Raw genomic sequence first — 14,321 nt, 5'->3', positions numbered from 1 at the left:
ATGCCACCCCTTTGTTGTCCTTGAGGCACAAAAATGCTTCCTGCTGGCAGGCTCTGTAACCCCTCCCGCGTCGGTGTGGGAAATGTGCAAGTCCAAAGCCGATCCTGCTCTTTTGCTCTAAAGAGCTCCCAAACCCTTTGAGGGTGCTTAATAAATACTGACTAGTGAACCTCAGCTGCTGCTCCTTTGGCTAATTAAATCTAAATAAGTCACAGACTTTAAATTATGCAACAAGGCTTGGCCAAAACAGCTTAAAAATGCGGGAGCCCTAGCTTTTCTGCTGTGCCCTGTGGAAAAATCCCATCTTTTAATCATGCTTAGCCTTCCTGAAGGAACAGTGGCAACCTTTAAATAATGAATGAATGCATATTAGCAAGATTTTCCCAAGCTACACACACATAGGAGCTAGATCAAAAAAGGGACAGAGGTGGAGACAGGCCTGGGGGGATTCCGGAAGTTTCTGGTAAATCCCCGAGTGCTGGGAGAAATCATTTGATTCCTCAGAAGCCTAGAGCAAGGGCTCCTGAAGGCACAGAGGGAGGAGGGGCTGTGCCAGATGCTGGGGGAGGCTTCTACAGCACTTCTAGAGGCTCCGTGCACAGTTGTCCTCTCTCTGCTTGCCACCCGGCTTCCACAGCCCCCACTGGAAGATCCTCCAGGCCCAGAGCAGGATCTTTATAACAGAGCAACGGGATGAATTGAATCACATCGCCTAGAGTAGTGCTTCTCCCAAGAGTCACTGGGGATGTTGTCAAATGTGGCGCTATCAGTGGGTTGGGGCTGGCGGGGCCTGGGATGCTGCATTTCTAAGATGCCCCAGGCAACGGGGAAGCTGCTGGTCTTCAGATCAAGCATAGCGAGGATTTAGATTTTGTAATGCAGCTGCCCTTTACAATCAGCTCCGGCACCTTTGAAGCTACTGAACCCAGATTAGATCAATTAAATCAGAATTTCTGAAGTCAGATCCTCGGCTTTGGTCTTTTTTTTTTTTTTTTTCCCAAACCCCACTGAGTTAGAGTTTAGGTAATTTACAGGTCATCCCAACGAAGCCTGAAAACCTTAACCCACTTGCCTGTAGTCACCTGTGAAAGTGGAATTGCAGACAGGACTGGGAAATGGCCTTTGGAACCAAGTCTGTCCGCTCTTCCCTCCTGCGGGTTCCAGCAGTTTCCAGGATTCTAGTATTGTCCTAGAGCTTGGGGTTACAACCTGTGTGATTCCATCTGGGGAGTAGGAAAGATTCTTTCATCTTTCCCTCCCTAAACCTGCCTGAAACTTTACTATTAGTGTTTGATTGTTGGGACTTAAGCTGAGTGGATCTTTGAAACAAACCTGCAGGATCTCTTACATCCTCAGTCTTTAGCAGCTTGGTGTGAGTGGGCTGACCAGAGAGAGATGGGCGTGTGTGTGAGCGGGTGGGGAGGCACTGGGCCAGTTTTTTGGAATCTGGGACTCAGGAGTGGGGAGAGACTCCAGGAGCAAACTTGCCTCTTGCAGCTTCGCTGAGGGCACTCAGCACAGAGGGGTGTCCCTGTCTGGTCCCCGGCCCCAGGCAGGGCAGCTGCCATGGATGTGGAAGGTCCTGGGGCCTCAGGCAGAGGTCAGCAGGATGAAGGCACAGCTGTTCCAGTTGTGTGTCCAGAGAAAATGATGACCTTCCTGCTGTGGTATGTGAATGAAACCTTAGGGCATCAATGTCACAGTGGGCCGGGCCTGGATTGGCTCTAACTGTGCCCTACCCCATGTCTCTCTCACTCCCACCAAGATGGGCATGGGCCTGGCCGTGCAGGAGCTAGGTCTAAGAAAGCAGGGTATGGTAGAAAGAGTTGTTTGCTTATTCAATATCCATCCCTCTCTTTCCCCACACTGTCAGAATCCTAATTTTGTTCAAGGCCGCAACAGTGTCCAGGTGAAAACCTTACCACCTCAGATGCCCTGCAGCTACATGACCCAATCTGACCAAGGAGATATAAGCAGAAGTCTCTAGGTGAGTCTTTCTAGAAAGCTTATAAAAGATGCTTCTTTTTTCCCGTTCTTTTTTCTGACCTAGAGTTGTGGGTTTGATACCTAGAGCTCCAGAAGCCCCCCCTCCCTTTTTAAAGATTTTATTTATTTGAGAGAGAGAGGCCAAGTTGGGGGGGGCAGGGAACAGAGGCAGAGGGAGCAGCAGACGCCCTGCTGAACAGGAAGCTCAGTGTTGGGCTTGACTCTAGGACAGTGGGATCATGACTTAAGCTGAAAGCAGATGCTTAACTGACTGAGACACCCAGGTGCCCCTACAGCAGCCACTTTAAGATCATGAGGCTGAAGGCCATGGGTGAGGAGGATAAAAGTCAAGTTAAGGATGGTGGAGCAAAAAGCAGCCTAGATCCTCTCTGATTTCCTAGAGCAATTTCACCTTGGACTGCCTTACCTGGGACTTCTTAGTATGTGAGAAACATAAACCTCTATCTGGTTAAGCCACTGTGGTTGGGTTTCTTTTCCAGCTGAATACATTCCTCACACTCAAGACCTTAGAATGTTCCCAGACTGAAAATGGAAGGAGGTTGTTAAGGCAAGAACAAGGTCCCCAGGAGAGAGGAGGAAAGGAGGTATTTTTTTCCTTTTTTTGGAAGGAGTTACTATCTCACTCTACAGTCTTCAGGGATTCCATGTCCCAAGGGATTAAGTTCATATTCCTCAGAGCAATATTCAAGACTATAAAATTTGGCCCCATATCTATCTTCCAGGCCTGTTACCCTTTATACCATTTTTCGGAGCAGGGATGAGCCTTCTCTTTCTCCGGCATACTGTGTATACACTCCAACCCTGATCTTAGTTGTGTGAATTTCCTCTCCTTCTCTCCACCTGCCCCAGGCTTACATGGTCTTTTGAGAAGTCTTCCTATCATCCTGAGCTCCAGGGACCTCTCCTTTTATTTCCTTCATCACTAAGGTCTGTGTGCTGATAGTGTCCTAACATTTTCATGTATGTTAAGCTCATCTTGCCAGCAGGACTGTGAAATCCTTCAAGGCAGCAGCTTGGGAGATGGTTGTGTAGAAAGAAAGCTCTTGTGTTTGGGAGTCAGACTTAGAATCCAAGATGATCTTGGGTAAGTCATTTAACCTCTCTGAGCCTCGGTATCCTCATCTGTGACATGGAGATAATAGCATATCTTCCTCCCAGGGTTTTGATGAAGATAGTCTCCGTAGAGCATTTAGAAAAGTGCCTGGCACATTGGAGGTGCTCAAGAAGTGCTTGAATGTTGACTTATTGTCTTCTTGGTAACCCTCGGCTATGCCCTCTTCCTATCCTGTGCAATTCTCTCCACCTTGCTTCCTCTCCCTTCTGATTTTCTGCTCTGAATTTGAACCAAGAGAACTTAGCCAAGTTTAAGGAGTGACCATGAGCTGTTCTCATTTTCCCAGAGGGCATAGTTTGGCTCTTGACTTCAGTCTTCAGTCACAGTAGGAGGAACAGGAGGGAGACGTCATGCCCATTGCTAAGGATGTGATGTTAACTTATGAGATGCTAACTTACCTGTTCAAGGAAATTAAATTTTTCTCTAAAGATTTGAAAGGAAAATGGATGTATCTAAGTCCAGCTTACCTGGCAATAGGGTGATGAACTTAACGGCTTTATAACACTTGGTATTTTTTATAAACTCCCAAATCCTTCTGCTATAACAAGTCAAATACCTGTGCCTTAATCTTTTTTGATATCCTGATTTCCTCCTCCTCTTACCTCAATCCTACCCCCAGGAACCCAGATCAAATACAATGCCTGTGAGAAAGGACCCATAGCAAAAACTATCGTTCAAAGTTTAATGAGAAATGACAGTTCTGTGACTTTCAGGTAAATATCGGTCACCTGCAGCTATAAATGGGGGTGGATGCACCGAATTGGGCGGAAAATGAGAAGCCACCATAGACTTCCGTGGCATGAGAATGTGTATTGACATTGAATCCCAGGGCGGTCGTCTTCTTTTCATGTGTTTTCACGGATCTCTCTCACAGAGCCCAAAGAGACAGAAGCTTATTCTTTAGTCTCTCTTAAGGCTGAGCTCTATGACCCAGAAAAGGAGGGGGCATTTCAGACTTGCCCGATCACACAACTGTGTTCACCCTCATTGGCTTTGCTGCATTATCCCCAGGGCCTCCTGTGTCAGAGCCAGGCGCCAGTCCTCCCTCCTGGGCATGGCGGGTGGGGTCAGAGCAGCTGATGACCTGCTAGCAGGGGTGTGTGTGTGTGTGTGTGTGTGTGTGTGTGTGTGTGTGTGTTAGAGGAGAGGTCAGGGCGTTGGTGGGATCTGAATTCTTCATTACATACATACCAGGGACCTTATTTTGTGCCTACTCTGAACCCTCCAGTGGTCAAGGTCTGTTCCTTTTTATTGTTGTTGCCTCTTTATTTGGGTGGTTGTGTACATCTCTACTGTGGACAACTTTGCTGTGCATCTGTGTGTGTGTGTGTGTGTGTGTGTGTGTGTGCATGTGCATTTGGGAACTGAGGGTTGGGCTGTGTGGTCTGGTTTCTTTTTCCCTCCTCCTACTTTGCACTAATGCAACCCTGCTGTCTTGCTCTGGGCCCAGCCAAGCTTTTGAGGCCTCCTTCCCCACCCCCTCTGGGAGCAGGCTGGGGCTTTGCCTCGCCTCCCTTGGGCTTGTACTGCTCAGTGGTCGGGCTAGCCTTTGCCTGTCCGACTCTGGTAGCTCTGTACTGGGCTCCCTGGAGTGTTAGCAGCTCTCTTTGAGCTGCCTGTTGCCTGGGGGTAGGCTTCTAGCCCAAGTAACTGACCATTATAGTCCTGCTCAGGCCCAGGGCTAAATGGACTCTCGTCCATGGTCTGGTGCTGCTATCCTGACATATTTGCAGAGCTGGGAGGAGCCTGGGGAGTCTTGGCTCCTGTATGATTTTCCTATTACTGCTTCAATGCAGTACTGTACACTTAGTGACTTAAAGCAACTCAGATTTAGTCTCTTACAGTTCTGGTGACCACCTGTCTGCATGGGTTGGCCGGAGCCCCATTCCTTCTGCAGGCTTTTGGAGAAATTTCATTTCTGTGCCTTTTCTAAAGGCTACCTGAGTTTCTTGGATCATTCCAAATTCTGCTTCCATGATCACATCCCCTTCCTTCTCTGACTCTCGCCCTCTCCCTCCCTCTTGTAAAAACCCTTGTGATGACATTGGGCCTGTGGTGGAACCCAGGCTCATCTCCCCATTGTAAGGTATTTAATTTAATCACCTCTCCAAGTCTCTCTTGCTATGTAAGATGATGTATTCATAGGTGCTGGGCATGGGGATGTGCACATCTTTGGGGGGTTATCCCCGAACCTACCTCAGCATCCCACACCTCAGACAAGATCTGTGCAAGTGAGTGGATGTGGTGGATCCCAAACCAACCTGGTCATGGTGTGACTCCTGTGATTCCCTAGAGACCCTAAACCCCTTCTCCCTCTAGAAACCTCCCTAACTTGGTAACTTCTAAAATCCGCCCCTCAGAGGGCACAAAGCATCTTCCTCTGCACTGAGAACTCAGGCTTCATACAAGGCCCGAACACATTTCTTCACACTAAAGTGTAAATGGTTGACAGCAGAGCCTTTCCTAACAGGGAGCTCTGACAGTGGGGAGGCTCATGTGAGGGAAGGAGGAGGAAGGGAGGCCGGAGGCTGACTTGGGTCATGGCCTAGTAACCCACAGGCACGGAGGTTCCCAGTGATGGAGGGAGCAAAAGCACCTGCAAATATGACCATAACGTTTTAATCAAACAGAGCAAAATGGCCGCGATGCAGAACAGGTAGTGCTTGGAGAAGAGAAAGAAGATCATCTCCTTGGTGACATAGATTATGTGTATAAAGATGAAGCAGTACAGGAACATGGCAAACTGGTTCTGGGGGAGCAGGAGGTCCTGGAGCCCTCCCGAGAACTGTGGGGGAAAGAAGAGAGTGTAGCTGGCCAAACCAGGCTTGGGTACCAGGCAGGTCTGGGGGTCAGTCCTGCTCTTGTCCCCTGGGGAAAGTGACCTTGGGCAGGTGGTTTTCCTCACCTGAGGAAAGGGGAACCATGGCCCCCCTCACAGACTATAAGAGGAAGAGTGGCCAAGACTGAAACATTCCCAGTGAGGTCACTGGCACGTGCAGGGAACTGGTGGGTTTGCACTTCTTCAGTTTGCCCTTGTTCCTCCCGAGCCAGGCACCAGGTCACACCTTCCTTTTTCTGAGCCACACAGGTGGCAGTCTCTGTTTGACTCTGAGATCCCCAGATCTGGACGCCAGATCTTAGGAATGTTCTCTGGATGTCTTGCCTGGACACTCAGCCTTGTTTTCTGGACAGCGGCACAATGAGAGGGCGTCCCTTGGGCACGAGTGACTGTTTCTGACTGTTTCTGGTGGCACATGTCTCATGTTTGTGGGTCAGTTTGTGGTCTATCGACCTAAGGTTGGGTCCCCCTGGAGGACAGGTGGTAAGAGAGATAGGGCCTCCCTAAACTCACAGTATTGAGCATGGGGAAAGCAGCTTGAGTTGTCTGGCTGAGTCTGCCTGTGTATTGCTCATTTCTGGAATCTATATACTTGAGGTCCAACAAGCCCCCATTTTAACTGCAGAAAGCACCAACATATAAGTATAGCAAAAGCTGATATAACTATTTTGATCTGTAGTTAAGAAGGCATCACCCGTGGTTTATTCTTTAAAATATCTTTTAAAATCATGCCATGCTTTTTGTAAGCAGGCAGATGGCAGGGACCGTGGTGCCCTAAGCTGGCTAGAAACATACTCACAGAGGTAGTTTTCAATACAATGGAATCTATCTACCCACCCATTCATGTCAAAAAGGAGAGAATGGGGAGGAGGCTCGAAAATCAAGTCAGCTGACACATAGATCAATAGAACAGAATAGAGAACCCTGAAATGGGCCCTCGACTCTATGGTCAACTAATATTTGACAAAGCAGGAAAGACTATCCACTGGAAAAAGGACAGTCTCTTCAATAAATGGTGCTGGGAACATTGGACAGCCACATGCAGAAGAATGAAACTAGACCATTCTCTTACACCAGACACAAAGATACACTCAAAATGGAAGAAAGATCTAAATGTGAGACAAGAATCCATCAAAATCCTAGAGGAGAACACAGGCAACACCCTTTTTGAACTTGGCCACAGCAACTTCTTGCAAGATACATCCACGAAGGCAAGAGAAACAAAGCAAAAGTGAACTATTGGGACTTCATCAAGATAAAAACTTCTGCACAGCAAAAGAAACAGTCAACAAAACTAAAAGACAACCTCCAGAATGGGAGAAGATATTTGAAATGACCTATCAGATAAAGGGCTAGTATCCAAGGTCTATAAAGAACTTATTAAACTCAACAGCAAAGAAACAAACAATCCAATCATGAAATGGGCAAAAGACATGAAGAGAAATCTCACAGAGGAAGACATAGACATGGCCAACAAGCACATGAGAAAATGCTCTGCATCACTTGCTATCAGGGAAATACAAATCAAAACCACAATGAGATACCACCTCACCCCAGTGAGAATGGGGAAAATTAACACGACGGGAAACAACAAATGTTGGAGAGGATGCGGAGAAAGGGGAACCCTCTTGCACTGTTGGTGGGAATGTGAACGGGTGCAGCCACTCTGGAAAACTGTGTGGAGGTTCCTCAAAGAGTTAAAAATAGACCTGCCCTACGACCCAGCAATTGCACTGCTGGGGATTTACCCCAAAGATACAGATGCAGTGAAACGCCGGGACACCTGCACCCCATTGTGCAGCAATGTCCACAATAGCCAAACTGTGGAAGGAGCCTCGGTGTCCGTCGAAAGATGAATGGATAAAGAAGATGTGGTTTATGTATACAATGGAATATTCCTCAGCCATTAGAAACGACAAATACCCACCATTTGCTTCAACGTGGATGGAACTGGAGGGTATTGTGCTGAGTGAAATAAGTCAATCGGAGAAGCAAAAACATATGTTCTCATTCATTTGGGGAATATAAAAAATAGTGAAAGGGAATAAAGGGGAAAGGAGAGAAAATGAGTGGGAAATATCAGAGAGGGTGAAGGAACATGAGAGACTCCTAACTCTGGGAAACGAACAAGGGGTAGTGGAAGGGGAGGTGTGCGGGGGTTGGGGGTGACTGGGTGACAGGCACTGAGGGGGGCATCTGATGGGATGAGCACTGGGTGATATGCTATATGTTGGTAAATCAAACTCCAATAAAAAAAAAAAATCAAGTCCGCTTTCCACCGGCCAGTAATGCACAGAACACAAAACACTTTCGTAAGCAATGACGGAAGCCTGGGGTTGTGGACACACCACTCTAGGGGCAACCACCTAAAACGTGAGGGCAAATCAAGAAACCCAACGGGGCAGAGAACGGACTCCAGTGATGCCATTTCTAAAGTGACTATAGCAAGGCAGGTTGAAGACCAGAGGAAGAAACCCAGTGTTCTAGTGGGAGGGGAGGTGCACAGGGTGCCTGCACAGGTGGTCTGCAGACCCGCCTCCGCTCTGGGTCCGGGGACTTCCTACCGCCAAAAGCAGCCAGCATGTGTTTTGAGTCTGAAATGCTGTGGGTGATAATCATGATTTTGACAACCAAACATGCATTTGTGAGACCTTTTAGACTTTTCACACTTTCAATGGTCTATCTCTTTTGAGCAGAAGACAGACAGCAGATAAGACTATATACCAAGGGTTTCCAGCTCATCCAGCAAGGGTAAGATTTTCAAACTAAAAAAGGGAAAACAAATATGGTTAGAAGGAGGCAGAGAGCAAAGGCATGCTACACTAACCACAGGTGCCATAAGTAGTTTCAGGCTCTAACTTGTGACACATTTTACTCCACGATACTGAGAATAAAAACCCCAACCCTGGAAATGGAACTTATTTGTGAGAAATCAAAGATCTCGGGAAATGTGCCAGGGTCTTAGAAATAAGCAAATATTTTCTAGAGTTTTAAAAGGAAGGGAAGAAAGATAGATTCTGGAGATCCCAGTTCAATAAGCTTGACTTGGCTCAGCAAAACCATTCAGTGTATAACTAAGCAAGTATTTTGTGAGCAGGAAAAAGAAAAAGAATTGTTAAAACCCAGCATGTGTCCATTGAAAACAAATCATGCAAAACCAACCTCTTTTTCTTAAAAGAATGAAACAAAACAAAACAAAAAACCGGACCAGTCGATTAGGGAAATGCTATAGGTAGTGTAATATCTTAATTCTGGGAAACCATTTGATAGTGTGTCTCAAGATAGTTTTTTGGACAAGGTAGAGAAATGTGAGCTGGATAAAATGTAACTCAAGGGTGCTGATTAATGGAACATGGCTAACCTGTAGGGAGATCTTTTAGTGGTATTTACTTTAGGTCATATCCTCCTCAACAATTATAGCAATGACTTGGAGAAAGACAGAAGGCAAGTTTCTCAGAAGTGAGGATGACTCAGAGCTGGGAAGCACAGCTAATACATTACATCCCAATAAAATTGAAAAGTGATGAATGCACATTGTTGCATTTAGGTCAAGAAGTGAATTGCATGAGTACATAAAAATGGTAATAGCTAACATTTATTGAGTGCTTACCTAATGTGCCAGGCTCATTGCAAAGTGCCTCACATGCATGTTCTGCTTTACTCCTCGCTGCGACCCTAACGAGGTAGGGACTACTTTCTAGAGGAGCAAACCAAGGCTCAAGGAGGATTCGTAACTTGCCCAACATCACACGGTTCACACATGGTAGAGCCAGAGTTTTAACCCAGGACTGATTTTAAAGCCCAGGCAACATGCTTTCAACAATGGCAGCTTTCGTTATTTAGGATTTATGGTGGCCCAGGCACCCAGTACTAAGCCCTTTCCGTCCCATTTGACCAAAAGTAGCTTTCTTCTCCCCACCTAAAGTGGATTAGGGGAGAGTGGTCCATTTCTTGGCCAAAGAAGCCTAACATCTTTAGTTGGCAACAAGGCAGAGCAGTCCGACCCACAGAACAAATGCGGCTCTGCTAAGGGGAGGTGAGGGTTGTATGGAAATCCACTGCGCGGGCTGCAGTGGGGCTCCCACCTCCTAAGGAGATGGAGAGGAATAGAGAGTGGCCCCGATCCAGTCACGGAGGAAAGGCCGTGACTTTCCCCGAGATGGAAAGCCACGGGCAGGGTGGGGGACAGGTGGCTCTGGGGCCCCTCCCGGGGTCAACTCTCCTTAAAGAGTTGATCTCAGCTCATAGGGGAAGCTCTGGGGCAGCCAGCAGCCCACCTCTGATGGGGGTGGGGTGGTGGGGGTGGAGGGTGGGGAGGTGGAGGGTGGAGGGTGGGGTGGTTGAAGGGTAGAGGGTGGGGGGTGGAGGGGGTGGAGGGTGGGGGGGGTAGAGAGGGGTGGGGGGTGGAAGGGGGTGGAGGGTAGAGGGTGGGGGGTAGAGAAGGGTGGGGGTGGAGGGGGATGGAGGGCGAGGGGGGTGGGGGGTGCAGGGGAAGCAGGTCAGGGGGGCTCCCCACGCTGGGCAGCGAGGGTCCCCCACCCTGCGGGTCAGCCCCCAGGCCTCGGGCCAGCACCGACTGGGGCACGCACCAGGGCACCTACCAGGCGGGGCGTGGCCTGCTGCTGCAGCTGCTCCATCACCTCTTCGTGCTGCCGCTGGCGCTCGTTCTCCTCGTGCAGGTAGCGGAGCCGGGTGAGCTCGAACTCCATGCGCACCTTCTCCAGCTCCATCTCGGTGTTGCGCTCCGTCCCCGGGGGCTCGGGGGCGGCCGGGGCGGGGGCCAGCTCCCCGAGGCCGGGTCCGTCGCCCGCCTGGCCCTTGGTGGTGTGGCCTGCCTTAGAGGACGGTGACTTGGGGGGCCCCGGGCAGCCTCCGTCTTCGCGAGCTTCCATCTCCTCCAGGTGGTTGTAGGAAGAGTCTGGCTTCGGGGACTCTGCCTCCTGGAGCGGTGACGGGGCGCCTCAGGGGACGGGGCAGAGTGGGCCTGGGGGCGCCCCCATACCACCCCGGGCACCTCCACGCCACAGGCCCCAGAGGACTGGGTGGGATGGATAAAAGAAGGCTGTGACCCGTGAGGACCTAGCCGGGGTTGTAAGTGGAGGTGTGCTCACCTGGGGTTACAGGGAAGCAGGGAGCACACCCACGTGAGGCGATGGGGCCCCCAAGCTGCAAGGGGAGGCCTGTGGGGTTGAGGTGGAAGTCTGCCTTCCTGGTTACCTGCCCAGCCCCACCCTGTGTGACTTGGAGACCAGTCAGACACCCACCCTCCTGGGGCTCCAGAGGGAGGAACCCAAACATAGGGGACCTCCACAGGACTGTGGGGGAGCCAGGTCCCATTCACAGGGGGAGGAAAGGGCCCCGAGTGGGGAGGTGAGATGGGAGAGACCCAGGCCAGCCTCAAGTGACTTCACAATCTTATCTAGGGCCACCTGGTCCCTGGTGAGAGCTGGGGCCATTATGGGGTGGGGTGCACCTCACGTGCTCTTCTCGGCAGCTCTCTGGGATCTCCTAGCACTCAGCTACCTGGGGCGTGACCCCATGGCACTCTCCTCCCCATGGAGGGACAGGCTGGGGCAGTGAAACAAGGCACCACCACCCCCTTACCAAAGAGGCTCTTGATTTCCCTTCAGACATGGGGTCATCGGGCACCACCTTGGGGAAAGTTGGGCAGCTTTCTCCTGCTCCCCGGGCTTCCATCATCTCCCTGTCCTCCGCTGCCATCCTGAAAACCACGGTGCTGCCAATTGGGGCCGAAGGACATCTTTTGAGCTACTAGCATTTGGTCTCACCAGATTGTACAGCTGAGCCACCATCACAATCCCCTGTCCTCATAATAACCCACATTCTACTAGTTGCTAGGGCCCCTTTGAAAGAGGGTGTGACTCACCTTTGAGGTCCATTATTAGGAACTGCAGGATGGGCCTTTGGCACCCTAGGGACTGCTTTAGAAACTAGAATTCCAGCCCTTGAAATCCAGAGTTCCATAGTTTGAAATCTCCTCCCTTGGGTCCCTCTCCTAAAGGTAAATTGTATTGGGATGAGCTATAGTTAGCTCCACAAACCCTGTTATAACAGGCTGAACCGTGCGCCCTCCCAAATTCATGTGTTGAAGCCTTGACTCCCAGTACCTTAGAATGTGACCTTATTTAGAGATAGAGCCTTTCTAGGAGTGATTAAGTTAAAATAAGGACATTTAGGGTAGGTTCTAATCCAATATAACTGGTGTCCTTATAAGAAGAGGAAATCTGGGCACGGACATGCACAGAGGAAGATGGTATGAACCTAAGGGAGAAGATGACCACCTACAAACCAAGGAGAGAGGTCTTGGTATCATCAGTCAGTCTTCTTCAGAGAAACAGAACATATATATATATGATTTATTATAAAGAATTGGCTTATGTGATTGTAGGACTGAGAAGTGGCATGACCTGCTGTCCATGATTGGGAGTCCCAGGAAAGCTGGTGGTATAAATTCTAATCCTAGTCCAAAGGCCTAATAGACAAGAGTGCTATGGGTTAAGTCCCCCAGTTCATGGCCAGGAAAAGACCAATGGCTCAGCTCAAGCAGTCAGGCACGAGAACCAATTTAGCTCCTCACTTTTTAGAAAACTTTTTAAAAAAGATTTTATTTATTTATTTATTTATTTATTTATTTATTTATTTGTTTGTTTATTTATTTATTATTTATTTTAGCGAGTGTGAGTGGGAAGTGGCAGAGGGGGACAGAGAAGAGAGGCAGGAAGAATCTGAAGCAGACTCCCCACTGAGTGCTGAGCCCAATGTGGACCTTGAACCCACAACTTCTGAGATCATGACCTGAGCGAAGATCAAGAGTTGGATGCTCAACCGACTGAGCCACCCAGGCACCCTATTTAAAATTTTTTTTTTAAGATTTATTTATTTATTGAGAGAGAGCACACACTAGCAGAGGGAGGGACAGAGGAAGAGGGAGAAAGAGAACCCTCAAGCAGATTCCCTGATGAGTGCAGAGCCTGATGCAGGACTCCATCCCATGACTGTGAGATCATGACCTGAGCCAAAATTTAGTCGGATGCTTAACCGATTGAGCTACCCAAGTGCTCTTCTCCCACCTTTTTGTTCTATTCAGGCCCTCAAAGGATTACATGATGCTCATCCACAATGGGTGGGGTCATTGGCTTTACTCAGCCCACCAATTCAAATGCTAGTCTCTTCCAGAAATACCCTCACACACACACTGAGAAGTAATTTGGGCATCCTGCTGCCCCATCAGGTTGAGACAAAATTAAGCACCGCAGGGCTGGAACAGACTCTTCCCTCATAGCCTTTGGAAGGAACCAACCCTCTGACGCCTTGATCTTGGACTTCCAGCCTCTAGAACTGTAGGAAAATACATTTCTGTTGTTTAAGCCACACCAGTCTGCGGTACTTTGTACTTTGTTGTGGAAGCCTTAGCACACCTCATTATTCATTGAAGGGATTAAGGGGGACCAAAAAGAAACCAGGAGGCTGGGAAATATATTTTGCCATCTTCACTTTTGTGAAAATGACAAAAAAAATTTTTTTTGGTAGTTGGAGGCAAAATTGCATTATAGAAAGGGAAAGGATTGCCTTTGAGTTTTAGCTTTACTCCTCTCACTAGCTGTGTGTCCAAGGGAAAGTTCTTTTACGTGTCTAAGGCTCAGTGTCCTCATTTATAAATGTGCTCCACTGCAACACTATATGAAAACAAGATAGTGTGTTTGCCCACTACCTGCCCATACAGGGGTAAGTAAATGTTGATGATGATCATCAACATTATAAGGGGTCAGTTTGTCACTGGAGAGAAGAAAGTGCTTAAGATCTACCATCTTGCAAATCTGCCAATTTGAAAACCATGGTTTTTGTCTCCCAGCATTATGATAATGACCAGGGAAACTGTCTCACAGTTACCGTATAAGGTGTTGCTACTGCCTCAAGCGCTAGAAGTAGGATTGCTAGAAAAATACAGGATGCCCACTTACATTTGGATTTTAAATAGTTTTTTGTATAAATATGTTCTAAAAATTGCATGAGATGCCCTTTTATTAAAAGACTCTTTCTTGTTTTTCTGAAATTCAAGTTTAGCTGGGGATCCTATATTTTTATTTGTTAAATCTAGTGGTCTTAACTAGGAGAGACCAACCCAAAGAAACAATTATATATGACCAAAAAAACGTATTGTCATTAAAAATCACCAAGTACTAAAAAGCATAATAAGTGCTCCGGGTAGTTGCATCACTTGTCTATCAAACAACCATAGAATCTCAGTGGTATAAAACAATAAACATTTATTTAGCTCAGGCCTCTCAGAGTTGGCTGATGTAGGCTGGGCTCAACTAGGGGGCTTGTTCAAGGCAACTT

General features: G+C 48.2%; 1 protein-coding gene across 2 annotated transcripts; it reads right to left on the bottom strand.

Moving 5' to 3' along the window:
* Positions 1–966: 966 nt before the first annotated feature.
* On the bottom strand, positions 967–11,787 carry TMEM247 (transmembrane protein 247). Of its 2 annotated transcripts, none has more exons than XM_025465832.3 (3): positions 11,613–11,787; positions 10,562–10,900; positions 967–5,906 (listed from the first exon to the last, which is right to left on the bottom strand). In XM_025465832.3, the coding sequence occupies exons 1-3, from the start codon at positions 11,679–11,681 to the stop codon at positions 5,667–5,669; spliced, it is 648 nt and encodes a 215-aa protein (XP_025321617.1). In that variant the 5' UTR covers positions 11,682–11,787; the 3' UTR covers positions 967–5,666. The 2 variants fall into 2 exon arrangements, with proteins under 2 accessions (XP_025321617.1, XP_025321614.1); XM_025465829.2 differs by having other exon boundaries at positions 11,565–11,776.
* Positions 11,788–14,321: the final 2,534 nt, after the last annotated feature.

The sequence above is a fragment of the Canis lupus genome, chromosome 10, assembly GCF_003254725.2.
Source record: "Canis lupus dingo isolate Sandy chromosome 10, ASM325472v2, whole genome shotgun sequence".
NCBI classification, from domain to species: domain Eukaryota; kingdom Metazoa; phylum Chordata; class Mammalia; order Carnivora; family Canidae; genus Canis; species Canis lupus.
Note: the sequence above shows the minus strand (reverse complement) of the source record. Positions and strands in the feature narration are given on the sequence as shown.